Here is an 18409-nt window from a genome sequence, read left to right on the forward strand (position 1 = left end):
TTTGTAGATACTTACTCCTTTTCCTTTCCTTGCTTTGCCGTATTCGTATTCATTGTACTTTAGTGTAATGTGTCGTTGCTACCTGTACTCCCCCCCCCCCCTTCATAAAAAATGTCTTACTCCCTCCATTCATAAAAAAATGTCTTGTAAAAAATGTCTAATTTATAAATAACATGAGTTTTAATGTTCACTTGGTAAATACTAGTACTAGAAAAAATGTTATAAAGTGAAAGAGGGAAAAAGGACATTTGAAAAAACAAGACTATTTTTTCTGGAAGAACAATTTACTACGCAAGTTTTAATGTTATTTTGATGGATGAATCAAAAAAAAAAAAAAAAAAATTAAATTATTTTTTTGTGGACGGTAGTGTATTGAGTCTTAATTTATTTCGATTAGTAATTTAATTAAACATTTTTTGCTCTAATTGTTGTATTTATTTCGTTTTTTAAAAAATATATTAATTGTATGGAGTACTAATTTGTACTACTCCTATCAATTTCGGTTTTGAAAATTTCACTCGAATAGTGGCATGCATACAAATATTACTCGTAATATTTTATTATAAATTTTAAACTATAATTATCTAATACTAATTGGAAAATTAAGATAGAATGAGTAATTTGATAGTAAATCGGTAATAAAATTGATGCAATTATAAAATTACTAACATTAGTAAAGCTCATGAAATAAGTATTCAATTATTAATTCTCAATTTTTTCACAAAGTGTGAATGGGACCTATAAAAGTAGGTATTTTGCTCCCGCCTCCCTGAAATTGGAACTCCGTCGTTACTCTTCCACCTACAATGTACGGACAACGACCGCCCTTCCGCCCTGGCGGCGGCGGCCGTGGCGCATCACAACCACCGCAGCCACAGCAGCAGCAAATCCAGATGAACCCTAATTTATTCCCGAACCCCAATCTCTTCATGCTCCAGCAAAACCCCAATTTATTGCCTCAATTTAATCCCTTTCTCCAAAACCCTAACAGCTATCCCCAGTTTCAACATCAGTATCAGAACATGAATATCCCTGTTCAACTGAATCACGAACGTACTAGTTATCAAGCGCCCCCTCAAAATGAATATAACTACAATAGCAATAGCAATAGCAATAGCAATAACAATAACAACTTTCCGCAACAGCACGTTAAGGTGCAAAACGAAATTGCTGAGAAAGTTGAAAAGGCGGCGAGGAGCGCTTGGAATGACCTTTTGAAGTCGAAGGAGAACGTCTCGGCATGGAAAGTTTCGCAGGCAGCCTTGTTAGCTATGAAAGCCGAGTCCTGGGAAAGTTTGGGCCTTCCAATGCAGCAAGTGCCTTCGCTGAAGAGCATCCTCGTTACAGAAGGAAAGGTAAGCAAATTATAGTTTCATTGGAATCACAACCTCTCAATACTTTATATTTCTGTTTTTGGTGTAACTGAAATGGAGTAATCAATCTTTCATGGTGATGTAAATATCCTTGCTCGACATCTTTTTTTATTTGCTAATTTGTGTTAGTTATGAGAAATATAATTGTGAATTACAAGAGATTATTCTGTTTTCTCTATTGCAACATTCTCAATTACTTATACCGCACTATAGTTCCGCCACTTTATTTCAGCTTTAAGCAGGTATCAAGTTCATAATTTGATATCTGTTGTTATTTTCTTATAGATCAATGCATTCATACACTGCTTTGTAGCGGCTAGAAAAATTACTTCATTGTATGATTTGGAAGTGGCAGTCTGTGAGAGTGAGGGCGTCAAAATTTTTGAAGAGCTGGAATTGGGTCCTTTGGTGAAGCACCCACTTGCTGTGCATTATTTTTCCCTGACTTCTAAAGTGACTGAAGTTTACACAATAAGAACTGAAGAAATAATATCTCACCTTTGTGAGTTTATTGATACTCACAATAAGAAAAGTATTAAAGTCGATATCTTTTTGGATTTTATTTGTAAGAAGCAATCTGCCAGTGGCTGGGAAAACCTTGGTGTGCGGGTCCAGGATTTCAGGTAACTTTTTTTTTTTCAATAACTTATCTAGAGCATAATAATAAATAATCATAGAGCGCTCGTATAATTTAGGAACCCGTTTCTACAACTGTCATGTACAGTGTTGGAAATTTTAGTGCATCCGCAATACTTTTGTGGTGGATTTGGAAATTTTCCTAATATTTATATCTATATCTATATCTATACAAGCATCCCGTCTATCACAAATTTTGTATGCTTTTATTGGATAATATTGTGTTGTAACTCATGTCGTGGTGGGACTGGTGGAGACTAGGGATGTGAATGCAAAGAAATCCTGTGTTTTTATAGAATATCACATTGTTTGCAAATATTGGTATGGATGCAAGTTTGTGGAATGCTTATTTAGGCAGTGGTTTAATGCATGTTCGATTTATGGTTGCATGATCTGTTTCAAACTACAAAGATTTAAAAGCCATTGATAAGGATTGTTGGTTGCAGAGTAATTGTTTTTTATATTAGTTATTTCACATTTGTGTCTGTTTCTTTAAGGAGTCTTGTTTGTCATAGTCAGATTTTATCCATTAGAGTTGAGTCAGATTAGTAGTTATTTTCATTGGGGTTCAATTTCAACCAATTCATTATTTATAGGGCTATGCTTTCCTACATTTTATTCATTGATTCATTCAACAAATATACTTAAGGTTCAACAAATACGTTGTGGCCTTCCGTTATGTTCTTTTCCAATATCAATCACCTTTACTAAAAAAAGTTATTCGCTGGTGCACCATAGTTCCCACTTAATGAAAAAACTGGGATGCATATTGATGTCTAGCCATGAGCCCATGACAGATTTGGATGTGTTCTGAGCTTGTTTCCCAGCCTTGTGGACATGGTTATTTCAAGCGGTGGAGCAGTTGATAAAGATAGTTGGTTGCAGTTTATTACTAAATGTTATTGATTGTTCTTATTAGTTAGTTGTTTCATTTAGGAGTCCGATTCTTTAAGGAGTCAAGTTTGTTAATGGTTTGTTAGAGTTGGCTTTCATCTATTAGAGCTAGAGCCTTATTAGGAATTCTTTTTGTTAGGTTTTATTCAGTTTATTATTTTATAGGGCTCTGTTTCCAGTGTTACATACATTTAGAAACATATCACTGTTAAGCAAATGCAACGTGGCCTCTCCAGAGGAGAGTTCCTTCGTTTCAGTTGATGCATTATACATTGGAAGAGTGTGATTTGGTAATTTCTATGTGAGCCTTGAGATTTCTCATCCTTGCTGTAGTTGTTATTTTCTTAATAAAATTTATTTTTCCTATAGACTGGTAAGTTTTGTTATGATGTACGTTGTGAACGCCTGAACGACTAGAAACACAGTGCTATCAATCCAGAACTTAAAAAATGTGGTGGTGCTTCTCTGAGGATTGAGGCAACATAGTTGTTGTTTTTCCTTGCTGTAGTTGGTATTACGAAAAACTGTCTAATAAATGATCTACTATTTATGTAAAATAACGCAGTATGCGCAACGATTACCGTGTTTTTTTGGGTTATTCTGTATAAGTAAGTTATACTTCCTGTGTCTCAGGTTATATGTTAATCATATAAAGCACGTAAAAGAATCAGAAGATGTTGTACTAGAGAAGTGTTATGAGAAAATCAGAAAGCAAGATGGGAAACGCAGCAAGAAGCGTCCACTTTTTTCAAAACAAAAGAAGGAAATGGATGACCATTTTGACACAATCTCCCAGCGCCTGCAGTCCTTTTCATCGGAAGCCCAGTTTTCTGGGAAACACACAAGATTTTTGTCATCAAGTTCAGAGGATGATGATAGTGAAGCGAATCAATGTGAAGATAACCAGAACCAGAAGAATGTAGATAGCAGTTGTAATTTGTCGCAGCCAAATGGTAGAGCGGAGCGTGTTGGCAGCTGCCCTTATCCATCAGCAATTGAAGAAATGAAAAGGCTGGGCTTGAAAAGTGAAGTGGAGTCCACCTCTTATACACTCAGTGGTGGTGTAAGGTGTGATAGGGACAATAACCACTCTCGTGGGAAGAGAAGATATGAAAATTTGAGTTCAAGCACTTCGTTACCTCGCAAGTTGCCTAAAAAGGAGAAATTTGATGCAGATGTCAAGCTTAGGGGCTCTGATGATAATAATAGTTTGAGTGGTGAATCACTTTCTATTGAATCATTAAGGACATTTGTTACTACCTGGAATGAGGCATGCCGAGATAATAATGCAGATGTGGTAATATCTTGATCTTTAATGGAGATGCGCAGCTTAGTGGAGCTGCATGCACACACTTCTAGTATTAGCCTCTTTCTAAATTTTTGATCCTTTATCTTTCTTTTTTGGCAACAGATGGCGTTAAATATATGTGTGGAGTAGCTTCACTGTTAAATTATAAAGTATAGCTGTAGTAAGGCTTTTTATCCTACTTAAGCTGATGAAGAATGTTACTTTTGGCATCTTGCATGACCATCTTGCTCAATTAGCTACTCGGTTTTTGAAATTAGGCTCGGGTATTTAGATGTCTTGTATGTTTCATTTTTTAGTTTTTGAGCACTTGTTTATGTTAGAATCACTTGTATCAGAAGTTTTATGACCAGATAGACATTAAGTATTAAATTTGTATTTGAGTCTCGGACTGACGACTTTCACTATTAAAAGTTAAAACTAGCATTGTGCAATGCTAGGCAGTGGGCTGACTCTATCTTTGTGCTTCATTTTCCATTGCTTATTAGGTTCTCGAAAGGATGCTTCAATTTTACAACGTAAGGAGAAAGAGGAAAGTGAAGGAAATGTTTGCATCATATCCATTCATTGGATTGCTCAATGCTGCTGTAAGTATATGGTTTTTTGTAGTAATTTATTGTATCAAATTTCCTTAGGTCCCAGACCTCTTTTCTAAATATGCTTTTGGCTTACTCATATCTGGCTGTTACAGGTGGCATGTATGAAATTGGGATTATGGGATAATATGTATGATACTTTCCTGAACTTTGGCCAGCAAGAAATAGACAATAAACAAGATGAGAGTTCAGATGATTACATAAACATTGGTGTCCGATCAGCTAAGAAGGATGTTGCTGCTCCAGCACCTGTGATTGTTACACACAAACAAAGTGAGTAAAGCATTAGTAGTCCTGAATTTTTAAAATGATCATGGAGCTAGCTGCTTACCCTTTCCTTCCTGGCCTCCTGCGTGCTAGTGTGTTTCTTTTTCACGAATTTGATATAATCGAAAGCAGCAATAGAATTTGAATAGAAATTTCATGTTCAGATTGCTATGAAGTATTGGCTGCATCATTATAGTTATAAAACTTCAACTACTAATCAAACCATTGCTCTCATGCTAATAAAAACAAATTCCCTTTCCAACACAGCTATGCTTAACTTTAGTCAGGCAGTGCTATGCTGAATTGTATTGTGGCATGGATATCAGATGTCCTATAACCTCTGGAAGGCATAGTTTAGTGTCTTGGTCTGGTCAATTGCATTTTCTGCATAACTCACCTCTGTTTTTTCTCAGTTTGTGCATTTTATGACAGGACATGTATTTTTGAGTAATCTGATGCATATAATCTCTAATACTGTGAATATACTGCTTTAGTCATCTATTTATCTAATTTATGTGCAATGTGAAAACTGAAATATGATATCCACCTCTGTTTTGTTGATATCCTGTTTTCTCACCTCTTCCTCTCCTATTTTAATTTCTATAGATATTGCAGTTGAAGATATTGCTAAGAAAATTTCTGGGTATCTTGAGGATGATGTTTTGCCCCGTAAAAGTCCCGAAGAAAATAGATTTCGTTTGTTGAGGAAACTCTGCAACTGTGAGTATTGGCTAATTGAACAATATTCTGTGGACAAGTTTGAATCACTTGGTTATGGAGAATATTTTGTGTTTCTTGAGAAATATTCACACCTGCTTCCTGATGCATTACAAAAGTGCATACTAGGTGGTTCATCGAAAAATGTTTCTTTGGAGGCTCACATGCTGCCTATTCAATTGGATGTGTTGCTATCACAAGCTTTAGATAGCTTTCAGGAAAATGAAACTGTGAACATCCACTATGTTTCTGAATTGCTGGCTAGGCAGTTTCCTTTAGTATGCTTCGAACTAGGGAATAGTCATATCAAGGAAAACTTTCTGGATGTCATACAGGAAAGGAGGTGCAACTTAACTTCACATTCTGTATTGTTTTCTACACCATTATCAAGACCAGCCTATATGGGAAATTCATCGGCTGAAGATGAGAAGGATAACGCAGTAAAAAGTGGAATTACTGCTCCTGTTACTAGCCGAGACGCCATTGAGGTCATGCTGAAGGCCCCTATGCTGGCTGATTTGAAATTGTGGTCGCATTGGGATACTTTATTTGCTCCCCATCTTGGTTCAATTGTGAAGTGGTTGCTAAAGGAGGTTAACTCCAAAGAGTTGCTTTGTTTGGTTACCAAGGATGGCAAAGTAATTCGTTTGGATCAATCAGCTACTGTGGACTCTTTTTTGAAAGTTTTCATTGAAGAATCTTCTTTTGAAACAGCAGTGCAGTTGTTGTCCTTATTTGCAATATATGGTGGTGAACAGAGTATTCCTCTATCACTTCTGAAGTGCCATGCACAGAAAGCCTTTGAAGTTGTTACCAATAATTATTTAGAGAAGATACTTGATAATGAAAATTCACACATGCGTGGAACTCAATCTTTTGATCAGCATATCGTCGGCGAAAGTACATCAAGTAATTTAGACAGAAAGTTTTTGAATAATAGGAGCATAATGAATAGGGCAGCTCCAGTTTTGTCAAGGTTTGTACTTGAATGTTTGAGTTATCTGCCAGTTGAGTTTTGCAGTACAGTAGCAGATATATTGATTTCTGGGTTACAATCTTTTGTGAATAATGCTCCTGCAGCTATCTTGGCTGAATGCAAGCAAATAGAGCATCGTCTTATTCTTCATGAAGTTGGTCTGTCTCTTGGATTGTTGGAATGGGTAAATGACTACCAATCCTTTTGTTCTTCTACTACACATGGACTACCCCCCACACCATCATGCTTAGATGTGGTCAATTCGGAGCCCAATAGATTATCAATGGTTGGTCAAGGTGATCTGAACGTGCATGTTGCTTCTTCGGGTGAAATGCTGGTTTCCAGTGAGGCAGATCTTGGAAAAGATAAACCAGCCAGTGATGTGACTGATTATGCTAACCTTTTAGGCTGCACTAGTACTTATTCAGAGGAATTATCAAGGCCTGATAATCACAACGACACAGATCCTGCAAAATTTATTGAATCTATTAGGCAGGATGAATTTGGTTTAAATCAACGTCTTTCAGCTACTGAAAGTAGCATGCTGGAAAAGCAGCATGCTCGATTGGGCAGAGCTCTCCATTGTCTATCACAAGAGCTGTACTCTCAAGATTCTCACTTTATCTTAGAGCTGGTATGGACATGTTCCCTAATATCTTAACTGTATTTTTGAGCTTGTATAAGAGTTTTCTTCCTGGTGGCTATCAAACCTGTTATTTGTTGCTACTTGCTACTTCATTTATTGAAGAAAAATAAAATTGCAGTACTAACCTTATCGATAGTAATTTATTACACCCAGTAACACTGATAAGAACAAAAATTACCAGATAGTATCGAATAGTGACAAGTGAAATATTTAGATGCATAACTTTTCATTTGAAGAGATGCTTTTATCATTGGTGACAATTTTATATATTTATTCTTGACATTTTTCTATCTGATTTGTCTGTAGGTACAAAATGCCGATGATAATATTTATCCCGAAAATGTGGAACCCACTCTAACATTCATTCTGGAGGAGAAAGGCATTGTTGTGTTGAATAATGAACATGGTTTTTCATTCAATAACATCAGGGCCCTTTGTGATGTTGGAAATTCAACAAAAAAAGGCGTTAACACTGGATACATTGGAAAGAAAGGCATCGGATTCAAATCAGTATTCCGGGTACCATTAAATTGAGTTTCTGTTATCTTGCAAGTGTTATTTGTTGCATTATATTCTGATGTGTTATGATGATTTAAACACATATGGTTCATGCGGTTTACCACCATTTTCCTGCTGCATAAATATGCAATGATTATTCTTTCCTGGAATGCTGTGACAAGATATTTTAGTACACTTTGCATGCCTATTGGTTCAAATTCCTTCAATCATTTCTCTCCTATATAAAACAAATGTGACATCATTGTCAAACATATTTATCTAGATTACCCTTCATTATGCAAAATTGATCTTTGCTGTTTAACGCCCATCTTTCTGTTTACTATATGCTGCATTATCTTCTAGAGTCTTTAAAGCCCGCAGCTCTAAGATATTTCTGAATACTACTAGCTGAGATTGAAGATTAACAAAAATATGGAACTGGTTATTGTGCTAGGTTCTGCCTTGATGTAGTTCTGTCAGGCTGATTAAAAGTCTTTAAAGCCCATTGTTTCTTGTCATGTATAAACAGAGAAGTGTTAGTACGAGTTATTATATGCCAGCCCTCGCCCCCTCAGTCTTCAGTATACCATAGTTTTATTTTTTGTTCTTCTCAAATTTCAGGTTACTGATGCTCCAGAAATTCATTCAAATGGTTTTCATATAAAATTTGACATTACTGGAGGCCAGATTGGGTTTGTTCTGCCAACAGTAATCCCTCCTTGTGATGTTGACTTTTATACCAGATTGGCATTGGAAGGTTCTGACCGCCTTGATCGAAACTCTTGGAAAACATGCATTGTGCTACCTTTCAGATCAAGTTTGCTGGAGGGATTTGGCATGAACAACATTTTATCTATGTTCTCGGATCTTCATCCTTCTTTGCTATTATTTCTTCATCGGCTACAATGCATTAAGTTTAAGAACTTAGTTGATGATTCATTCATTGTTATGAGGAAAGAAGTTATTGGGAATGGCATAGTAGAGGTTACCCTTGGTAATAATAGGATGACGTGGTTTGTAGCATCCAAGAAATTAGTGGCTGATACCATTCGTTCTGATGCGCAAACGACAGAAATTTCTGTAGCTTTTACATTAAAGGAGACAGGCGAAGAAGGATATGCCCCAGTTCTGAATCAGCAGCCAGTTTTTTCGTTTCTTCCTCTCAGGACATATGGACTTAAGTTTATTCTCCAAGGTGATTTTGTTTTGCCTTCTTCTAGAGAAGAAGTTGATGGTAATAGTCCATGGAACCAGTGGTTACTATCCGAATTCCCTGATTTATTTGTTAGTGCTGTGAGGTCTTTTTGTTCACTTCCTTGTTATGAGAACAGTCCAGCAAAAGCTATTACGGTATTTATGAGCTTTGTTCCTCTTGTGGGTGAAGTACACGGGTTCTTTTCTAGTCTACCACGAAGGATAATTTCCAAATTGCGCATGTCAAATTGCTTGCTTCTGGAAAGCAATGAAGAATGGGTTCCTCCTTGCAAGGTAATGAGGAATTGGTCTGACCAGACACGTTCATTATTATCTGATAGTATGCTTCACGAGCATCTTGGTCTGGGATTCTTGAATAAGGATATTGTTCTCTCTGATTCATTAGCTAAGGCTCTGGGGGTTGAGGATTGTGGACCCACTATTTTGCTTAAGTTCATTTCTTCATTGTGCCGCTCAGAAGATAAATTAAAGTCGATGGGTTTCGGTTGGTTAGCATCTTGGCTCAGCACCATTTATGTGATGCCATCTCAGCCTTTTATGCAAACTTCCTCAAGTAATGAGACTGAATCTAATTTCATATCTGATCTTCAGAAAACTCCATTCATCCCTCTTTCAGATGGTAAATATAGCTCTCTGAATGAGGGCATCATTTGGTTGCATTGTGACTCTGTAGACCAAGGTATTAGTGATCAATATCTTCTTGAGACATTTCCAAGATTGTTTGCCAAACTGCGGATTGTGAATCCAGGACTCCTGGCTGCAGCTTCCACCATTGATGGTTCATGCTCCGACGCATCAATTATGGAGAATGCTGCAAGGATGCTTTATAAAATCGGAGTCCAGCGACTGTGCATTCATGACATTGTAAAGTTGCAGATTCTGCCAGCCATATACGATGATAAAATTGCAGTGGGACAGGAAGAATTGATGACAGAGTACCTTGCCTTTGTCATGTTCCATTTACAATCAAGTTGTACAACCTGTTGCCTAGAAAGGGATAGCATTATTGCAGAGTTGCACGAGAAGGCCCTGATCCTGACAAATTTTGGATTCAAGCGATGTAGTGAGGTGGCTATCCATTTCAATCAGGAGTATGGAAATTCTGTTGATGTGGACAAGCTAATAAATGGAATTGATATAAATTGGTACAAAATAGGTGTTGCCTATGTAAGACATCCAATCACCAAATCCATCTCTGGTGGAGTGTTGAAATGGAGGAGATTTTTCCAGGAAATTGGAGTAACTGATTTTGTTCAAGTAGTTGCTGTTTGTAAGAGTGTTCCTGAAATGTCTCCTATTAGTTTTAAGTATGAAGAGAAAGCTACAGAGATGTCCGTTGATTCAGTTGCTAACAACTGGGAATCTCAGGAGTTGTTTCACATAGTGTCCTGGATTTCTTCTCGAGATGATCGGGAAAAGTCTGGATACCTCTTGGAGATTCTTGATAAATTATGGGATGAATATTACAGTGATAAGGCTACTGGTTATCACAATGATACAACTGGGGAACGCAAATCATTCAAATCCTCTATTGTATGCACACTCCAAAATATCCCATGGATAGCATCAAATATCAGCAACAAACTTCACTACCCTAAAGATCTCTTTGATGATTGTGTGGCAGTAAATTCTATTTTTGGTCGTAATGCTCCTTGTACTATTCCAAAGGTTAGTCAATGTTTAAAAATTTTAGGTGCTTCATGTTTCAATCAGGATTTGAAGTTTGAGGTGTGTATATTAGCGTGTCTGATCTCATCTCTCTATGCTCTGAAACTATATTGTCCAAAGTTTTGTGCCTGGTATAAGGTGTTTTGCTTGACTGTGTATGTTAACTGGCATATTGTATTAAACATTCACATTGTTACTTATAAAATGCTTCCACATTTTTCCCATCTTTGGTTTAAATGAATGTACAAGTCTATTTACTTTATTTCATGTCCATTATATAATTGTTAGCATCTTGAACTCCATAATAACTACCGATTTAAAATGTTGCCAAATAATTATGTGCTGGTTGTTAGCTAGTAACCTTTGGAATTTTATCCTTGTACAAATAACTGGTTCTGGAACTTTTATGCTCAACTTTTCTTGAATGTCTCAGCTTCATATAGTTTTCTGTTCAGCTTTACAATTGCCCTTCTGATAGTACTTCTGGAATTTTCTATTGTACTCTTCAATCTTAAAGAGATATTGTTATGCCTTCCATCAAAAACTGTGTGGAGGGTCTAGGATGTGAATTTATCAACCAATGTTTGGTTTGCATTAGACCTTGGGAAAATATTACGGAAAATCTTGGCTTATATGATTTTGATATGTTGCTTCTAATATGTACTATAGTAGAATGAAATTCATATTCATTAAGTGTTTCTAACTTGAGGATCCACTGACAAGTGTATTCGTGTGAAACAGTATGTTCTATAAGTGAAAGTACTGAAAGTTTTTCCATTTGAAACAGGTGAAAAGTACAAAGTTGCTCACTGATATTGGATTAAAAACTGAAGTTACCCTTGATGATGCTCTATCCGTTCTTAGACTTTGGAGACAGTCTGCATCTCATTTAAATGCTAGGTATATTTTCAGTAACCAGTCTACCATGTTCAGTAGTTGTTAGAACTTCTTATTTACTTCACTACTCCTACTAAAGTTAATACTACTATGTTTTCTTTTAGAATGAACCAGTGTCCTAGCCTTTCCTATCCTAATCTGTGAACTTAATTAACCATCACTGCTAATAATCTCTGATAGTAGATTTGTTTTCATCAGCATTGCTTAATAACACTACCTATCTTCTTCTTTAATTGAGTACTTTCTGATCTATACCATGGATATTCAAGTCAGACCCTTAAACGATTTTTGACATGGATTGCATGACCTAAATTGCCAGTCATTTTCAACCTGGATCGATTGGGTGAATAAGTGTTTCGAATTGTTGAAATGACATATTAGGCTGAAAGTACGAGACTATGATGCGATATATTTTTGCAGTACAATGCTTGCTTTCAGAATATGATGTGCATTTATTAAATTAGGTTCAATCTTTAGAACAGTATGCAATTTTGACCATTTAAAAGAACATCTTGTTACTTGAGTTGACATAAGGATTTAATAACCCAAATGGTACACAATCTGAGTGGACCCCTACTGTGAAGCATGTTGCTCTAAATGCCATTTGATATATACCTGTACTGACCCTATGACCTGAATCGTGTACCATTTTTGACAAGGATATTAGTCTTAACATAGTTATCCAGCTAGCATAATATGTTAAATCTTACTCGATTTTTATAGGCAAATCTACGGCATGAGAGATAATCAATAATTTTAGTGGTAAAGTTATCCGTAGTAATGATAAAAATTGGACTAGACTGGCATATTCCATTAGTTGGTTATGTAGGCTAAATGAATCTTAGAAAGGACTTCTAGTACTTGTGTTTAATAATGGTTTCCAATCAGAGTGTCTTGCATGTTAATTTGTTCTCTCTTGTTTTGCCAGTGTCTCACAGATGTCCAACTTCTATGCATACCTCTGGAAGGAAATGACACATTCAAAGAAGAAAGTTATAGAGGAATTACATTCTGGGCCTTTTATTTTTGTTCCTGATACATGTAGCTATTTGAATGAAGATGTTTTACCTGGTTCTCTTATGTCTCCTCGGGATGTTTACTGGCATGATACTATTGGTTCCGTAGACCTAATAAAATCAGATCACCCTGAATGTGTTTCAGCATTTGCAAGTTCTAAGATAAAAATGTTGCAAAACTTATACCCACATCTTCATGATTTTTTTGTGAATGAATGTGGAGTGGATGAGAGTCCTCCCTTTAGCAGCTACCTTCAGATTTTGCTGGAGTTATCTGCTATTGCTTTACCGCATCAGGCTGCAAAGCAAGTAAGTGATTCTCAAATTAGATTTTGGATATTTTATGTAACCTAGGAATCTTAGCTTATTTTTTATAAATGTGATATAGGTTTTTGAGGTGTTCTTAATCTGGGATGATGCATTGAGATCTGGATCAATGACGTCACAAGATGTTCAATTCCTGAAAGAAAATCTCCTGAAAAAGGAATATGCTGTGCTTCCTACTAGACAAGATAAATGGGTTTCTCTACACTCATCATTTGGTATAGTCTGTTGCTCTGATGATGACAATCTACGAAGAGAATTCAAACATCGTGAAGGTGTTGACTTCCTGTATTTTGAAAAGTCCACTCTAAGGTCTCAGTCAGATGCTTCTGGGGAAGACAATCAGATACTTCTGGGGAAGGTCTCAGTTGCCATGCAAAGACTAGGAATTCCTGTCCTCTCTAAGGTTCTCTCCTCCCCCCTCCCTCCCTGTCTCTCTCTCTATGTATATTTGTGTGTGTATATATATGGTAGATCAAGTCTTAACACTTGCTTGGGTAAGAAGTTACTAAAGATTTTGAGTGGAGTGGGCAGTAGGGCAGTAAAAATTGCCTCTATTTTCCTAATTAATGTTTTGGCAATTAATGCCCCCAATAATTTGTAGCTTATCTAATGCTTGTCTTTATCCAAAAATACCTTTGCTATCAGAACAGATTCTGTGCATACAGAGGAATGATTGGCTAACTATCCTAACATACTTTCTTAATCCATATTTGGGTGGATAACTTGCAAGTTCTTGACATTATTGAACTTGACACTTGCAACTAGACCAACTTATAGTCATGTTGATCATTTGTCCTAAATTATGTCCTCATTACCAATATGTGGACTATAACAATAGAATTACTACTTTTCATTCGGTAAGGATTTTTTTGGTTTCTTCAACGGCTAGCCATGTATTTTTTGTCAAACAATTAGTGTTATTAATTTATATTATATATATATATATAGATGTATTTATTTCCAACTATGACTTCCATTAATATTGTACTATTACTTTAAAAGCTTATAAATGGAACTTGAAGTTAGGCCTTTTATCTCTTTTGCTAGTTTTGGCCTTGTTGGTCTATTTCTGTCATTCACAAGTATAATATCTTTAATTGTTTGAAAATTTGAGCATTTACTTAATTAATTATAGTTTAAAGTACAAAGCAACAGCCCAAGTAAGATTTTGTAAATATCATAAGTTCTCTTATGCTTTTGCTATTTGAGATATCTTTATTTTCTATATCCTCTGTTGGTTTTCATATTTTATTGCTTATCCTATTGTTTTTATCTAAATTCTTTATTCAAACTGTTTTTTATTTGAATTTTTTAAATTTGTGATTTCCGTATGCATATTTTTTGCTTTTAGCATTTTTTGTATTTGATGCTCATTTACTTTTTATTGAAACTTTAAAACTAAATATTCTAAGATGAAATAGGCTGCCTCAGTATTTGTTTGATTAATTGACATTTCACTATTTCAGTTGCTTATAAGTTTCTCCCTGGAATGATCATTCTCTCTTTGATTTCACTCTATCCTAATTTATTTGTATAGTACTCCTTCCATCAACAAAATGTGTGGTGTTTCAATTTTGGTACACATCCCCTTATATTTTTAAATCTCATTGACACTCAAAATTTACCCAAAACAACACTTATAATTAATCAATACAATACCCTCTGTGGGACCCTTCTCCACTCAAAACACATGTTCCAACTATTTGCCCATGCCCTCCACACCGAACTTATTGTTGACATATGGACTATTTGGTATTGATTTATCTATTAGTCCCATCATTTGCATAATGTATGTTGGACTGTTGGACCTTTTTTCTGGTTTGTTGAATTTTCCAATTACTGTTTGTTGAAGTTTTATGTTTGCTGCATAGTATAAAGTATTGTTTTTTGAATTAATTTCCATTCACTTTTTGCTGTTTAGTTTTTATGCAAACATACATAATTTCAATTTATATTATTTGCTCAAGTCTTTTCAGGTAATACTCTTTTCGGATTGCCATTTTATTAAAAATAATGTTTGATGTGAAGTTATACGTATAATTTTGAATCTTTTACACTTCAAATATGATTTGTTACTTCCCTTCTGACAAACCGTATTGAAGGTGTCCCTACTTTGATTCAATAGTTACTTCTGTTTTTTGTTGTGTATTTTGACATCTAGTAATTACATGTGCTTACAGTTTCACTAAAGTGTAAGAAAAGATTCTTCTAAAGATCTTGTTATATTATAAACAAGCTGTCCATTTTGAAAAGCCTCAATAAGAAAAGCTAGGAACGCGCAAGGTGGTAGTTCACCAATTTTGAACAGCCAGAGAAAACATTAGCAAACTTATAGTATTAAATCATTACCCTTTCCCTCTTGTTCTATATCTACAGCCCAAGGCATATAGAAAACTTGAGTAAACTTACATAGAAAACATTAGCAAACTTATTTCTATTACCATTTCCATTTTGGTATGTGGCTATATGCACATCATCTACCTTTCAGGTGTCTGGTTTTATACGTATGTCCTATGAAGTATGTTATGAAGTGGACATATCTTAGCCTATCTTGTCATCCTTTGGATCTTATATATTCTCCATACAAGTTACAACCATGTAGCAGGTGGTTATAATTCCCATGGATAAACCAATATATTGTTTATTTCATGCATAGCTATGATGTTTATTTTGGACCTTGGAGTAGTTACTTTTTCATAACTTGTTGAGAAACAATAAAAACTTTATTTTGTACAGGATTTACAATAGTCACTACTTACTAACTTACTAGTAGCAACTAAATAATTCAATTTATTCCCTAAATTAAGAATTTATTTTACCCACTTCATTTCTTCTACTCTAAACTTGCTTTTATTATGTTGTAGCCTAACTTATTATACTTTATGAAATTTAATAAATTACATTCAGTAAGTTATAAAATGTAATTATATGGTGTATTTTCATTAATTGTCGAAAAGAAAAGTGTAGAATTGCTATTTATCTTAGCTGTGTGTGCCTAGAGTTTTAAATAATTTTACTTGTACAAATTCCTGATCTATCTTTGCAGAAAATTTACTTTTTTTTCATGTTTCAAGTTTTCTTCAGTTGTGAAAAGTTTGCACTATGCTGATGTTAACAAGCAATTCAGCTAATGCTCCATTTAGTAATTCCTTTTCTTAATCTCATTATCTTTTAGCAAGTTACATTGATTTGTTTCTAAGAGTGACATTCTATCCTTTGGTGAGAGGAAACCACCTTGATGGTAAAAACATTGAATGTCTGTCATTCTAACCAAATCGTCCATGGAATGTGGTTTGTAAAACTCAGACCAATAGACTGTGAGATCATTTCTTTGTCATTCTTAGTGACATGAACATTCTTTCTTTCGCAGATTGTAACCCGTGAGGCTATTGCCTATGGTTCAGAAGATAGTAGTTCCATTTCCTTGCTGGTGAACTGGGTTCTTCCATATGCTCAGCGCTACATCTTCAATGCACACCCGGACAAATATTTTCAACTTAAGCAGTCTTCTTTTGAGAATCTCAAACATCTGAAGATTGTTGTTGTTGAAAAGTTGTTCTATCGGTATAAGATAATGAAATCTGATATTGCGTCGAAAAAAAGACACCAGTGCAACTGCCTTCTGCAGGTACTTAATGCCTGAGATGCATCCTCATTCTTGTTTATTTGAGTTTTTATCTCTAACTTCTTTTTTCCTTATTTTGCAGGAAAACATTTTATACTGCTGTCGGGAATCAGATTCACACTCAATATTTCTAGAGTTATCTTGTTTACTATTTGACGGAACTCCTGAATTGCACTTTGCAAATTTCCTTCATATGATCAAGACCATGGCTGAATCAGGTGCGACAGAGGAGCAAACAGAATCGTTCATTTTGAATAGCCAGAAGATGCCAAAGCTCCCTGATGAGGAATCCATCTGGTCTCTTCAATCTGTCTCATCATTGGAAAGTGATGCTGCGTGTTCCGACTCTGTAAAGGTTCAGGATTTGAGCAATTTACCATCCAAACGCAAACATGGCATCAAGTCCTCAAACTGGCCACCTGCTAATTGGAAAACCGCACCTGGTTTTGAGTCTGTTGATACATCTAAGTTAACAAAACCATGGCCCAGCACTGTCCAAATCGAAGCGGGGAATATTGCACAGGAAGATTATAGAACAGCAGATATTTGTTTTAATGATGTTAGCAGTGAATTTAACATTGATGTTAATTCAACAACTCAGGGAGCAGTTCAAGTTGAGACAGAGGTTCCAGAACCCCAGTCCAATCTTCCGAGCAACTTGGTGCCATCCAACGTTAACGTAGTCATGGATTCTATTGATCTCGATTCCTTTGATACAAAGGATGTCGGGCCATCTGTTTGTAGCGAGAAAGATCCGGCACTTAGTCAGCAAGCATTGCTCACAGGGAGATTGGGAGAGCTTGTGGCTTTCAAATATTTCATGGGGGAAGAAGTTGGCAACCGGTCTGTGAAATGGGTGAACGAAGCTAATGAAACTGGACTGCCTTACGATATTGTATTGGAGGGCGATGACAGCACTACTGAATATATCGAAGTAAAAGCGACCAGATATGGAAGAAAGAATTGGTTTCTCATATCTCTTAGAGAGTGGCAGTTCGCAATCGAGAAAGGTGAATCTTTCAGCATTGCACATGTTGTCTTGGCAGAAAATAATATGGCGAAGGTCACGGTATACCAAAATCCAGCCAGATTGTGCCAACTGGGTAATTTGAGGTTGGCAGTTGTGGTACCAAAACAGTAGAGTTGTTTGTATGGGTGTCTATACGGGTAGCGGGTGTGTAATATGTCCCGACCTGATACATGTGTAATGCTCGAACGATGAAAAGTGAAAACTATTGAAAATGTGTTTTTCTATTTCTTGATCCGTGTATTTTGACAAAATCACTCTGTACGGGTGTGTCAAAATGCGTCAATACATAACGAATGTACATATATTCAACTCCAACAAGATCTGGAAAAGGAAATTTGAGCGTATACCCATTGAAGTTTTATGTATGAATTTTAATCAAGTATTGTACAGTAGTATTTTTAGTTGTAAATTTATCAGTTGTTGAATTCTATCACTATGTGATTCAAGAATGTCATTTAAATTTCAACTTTGTCAATTTCTTTAATTGTGTCATGATAAATAACAAAAGTAAAGGTCGATCTCTGTCATAAGTTAAATTTTGACAATTTAGTCTACAATTATAATGATAATAATGGTATTTAATTATACAGTTACTTAATATTGTGTTTTTTAAAATTTATGAACCCGTATATTGGTACTATCATATTTTTACTATTATTATACTAATTTTTTTGATGCATAGTTAAGTATTCATCTGGTCATCTCTACATTGCATGAACGTA

At 35.6% G+C, this 18409-nt stretch overlaps 1 protein-coding gene across 1 annotated transcript; it reads left to right on the plus strand.

Annotated features, from left to right (window-relative positions):
• Positions 1–737: 737 nt before the first annotated feature.
• Positions 738–18042, plus strand: NOV (Histidine kinase-, DNA gyrase B-, and HSP90-like ATPase family protein). Its single transcript, XM_048091708.2, has 13 exons — positions 738–1355; positions 1659–1996; positions 3537–4200; positions 4698–4796; positions 4901–5078; positions 5679–7399; positions 7718–7930; positions 8531–10792; positions 11580–11692; positions 12618–13014; positions 13094–13435; positions 16403–16660; positions 16740–18042. The coding sequence occupies exons 1-13, from the start codon at positions 807–809 to the stop codon at positions 17796–17798; spliced, it is 8193 nt and encodes a 2730-aa protein (XP_047947665.2). The 5' UTR covers positions 738–806; the 3' UTR covers positions 17799–18042.
• Positions 18043–18409: the final 367 nt, after the last annotated feature.

This window comes from Salvia hispanica, chromosome 4 (genome assembly GCF_029641045.1).
Source record: "Salvia hispanica isolate PSC_SH4W2 chromosome 4, Shi_PSC_v1, whole genome shotgun sequence".
Taxonomy (NCBI): Eukaryota; Viridiplantae; Streptophyta; class Magnoliopsida; order Lamiales; family Lamiaceae; genus Salvia; species Salvia hispanica.

Coding starts and splice junctions, on each gene's coding strand:
- NOV (XM_048091708.2), top strand. CDS start 807: ATGTACGGACAACGACCGCCCTTCCGCCCTGGCGGCGGCGGCCGTGGC. Junction 1,356..1,658: donor TCCTCGTTACAGAAGGAAAG/GTAAGCAAATTA, acceptor ATTTTCTTATAG/ATCAATGCATTCATACACTG. Junction 10,793..11,579: donor CTCCTTGTACTATTCCAAAG/GTTAGTCAATGT, acceptor CATTTGAAACAG/GTGAAAAGTACAAAGTTGCT.